Raw genomic sequence first — 905 nt, forward strand, 5'->3', positions numbered from 1 at the left:
AGACATAGTCTACACTCTTTCTCCTAAGTTAGTACCGTAAATTATTCAGAAATAACAATGTTAATGTGCATTATGAACATAAACACTATATTTACATTCGACATGCCTTCCCACCCCTCCCCCTCCCCTCATCCCCTCCCTCACCAAAACTCCCTCCCTCTCTTCCTCTTCCGTCTTCCTTCCCTCTCCTCTCCTTCCCATTACCCCCTCTCCCACCTTCCTCTTCACCCCTCCCCCTTCCCCCCTCTTCCCCCCTCCCAACCTCCTCCTTCCCCTCCTTTTTAACCTTCCCCTCTTCTTTCCCCTCCTTCCCCTCGTCCTCCCTCCTTCCCCTCGTCCTCCCTCCTTCCCCTCGTCCTCCCTCCTTCCCCTCGTCCTCCCTCCTTCCCCTCGTCCTCCCTCCTTCCCCTCGTCCTCCCTCCTTCCCCTCGTCCTCCCTCCTTCCCCTCGTCCTCCCTCCTTCCCCTCGTCCTCCCTCCTTCCCCTCGTCCTCCCTCCTTCCCCTCGTCCTCCCTCCTTCCCCTCGTCCTCCCTCCTTCCCCTCGTCCTCCCTCCTTCCCCTCGTCCTCCCTCCTTCCCCTCGTCCAACCCTTAGGTCTCCTGGATCCGCGGCCGCGACTTGCGCATCCTCGCCGTCGGCCGCTACACGTACACGACAGACCTCCGCTACGAGGCTCTACACCAGGCGGGGACCAACCAGTGGACGCTGAGGATCAAGTCCGTCCAGCCGCGGGACCAGGGGACTTACGAGTGCCAGATCAGCACGAAGCCCATCAAGGAGTTCACGACGTACCTCACCGTCTTGAGTGAGTGTGTTTTGGCTGGTCGATTCGGTTCGCGTGTTTGTGCGGTGACGTGCGTGTCTGTGTAGGTTTGAGGTGTTTTGGTTACTGGCTCATGCACTG

The 905-nt window shown here is 59.2% G+C and overlaps 1 protein-coding gene across 1 annotated transcript in view; it reads left to right on the forward strand.

Annotated features, from left to right (window-relative positions):
- LOC119585748 (cell adhesion molecule 2-like) overlaps positions 1–905 on the forward strand; it is a 29,128-nt gene that overhangs the window by 25,709 nt on the left and 2,514 nt on the right. The window contains exon 3 of the mRNA XM_037934455.1: positions 596–806. Within this exon, the coding sequence (XP_037790383.1) occupies positions 596–806 (211 nt within the window). The remainder of the gene's footprint in view (positions 1–595; positions 807–905) is intronic.

Source organism: Penaeus monodon, chromosome 20, assembly GCF_015228065.2.
Source record: "Penaeus monodon isolate SGIC_2016 chromosome 20, NSTDA_Pmon_1, whole genome shotgun sequence".
Classification (NCBI taxonomy): Eukaryota; Metazoa; Arthropoda; class Malacostraca; order Decapoda; family Penaeidae; genus Penaeus; species Penaeus monodon.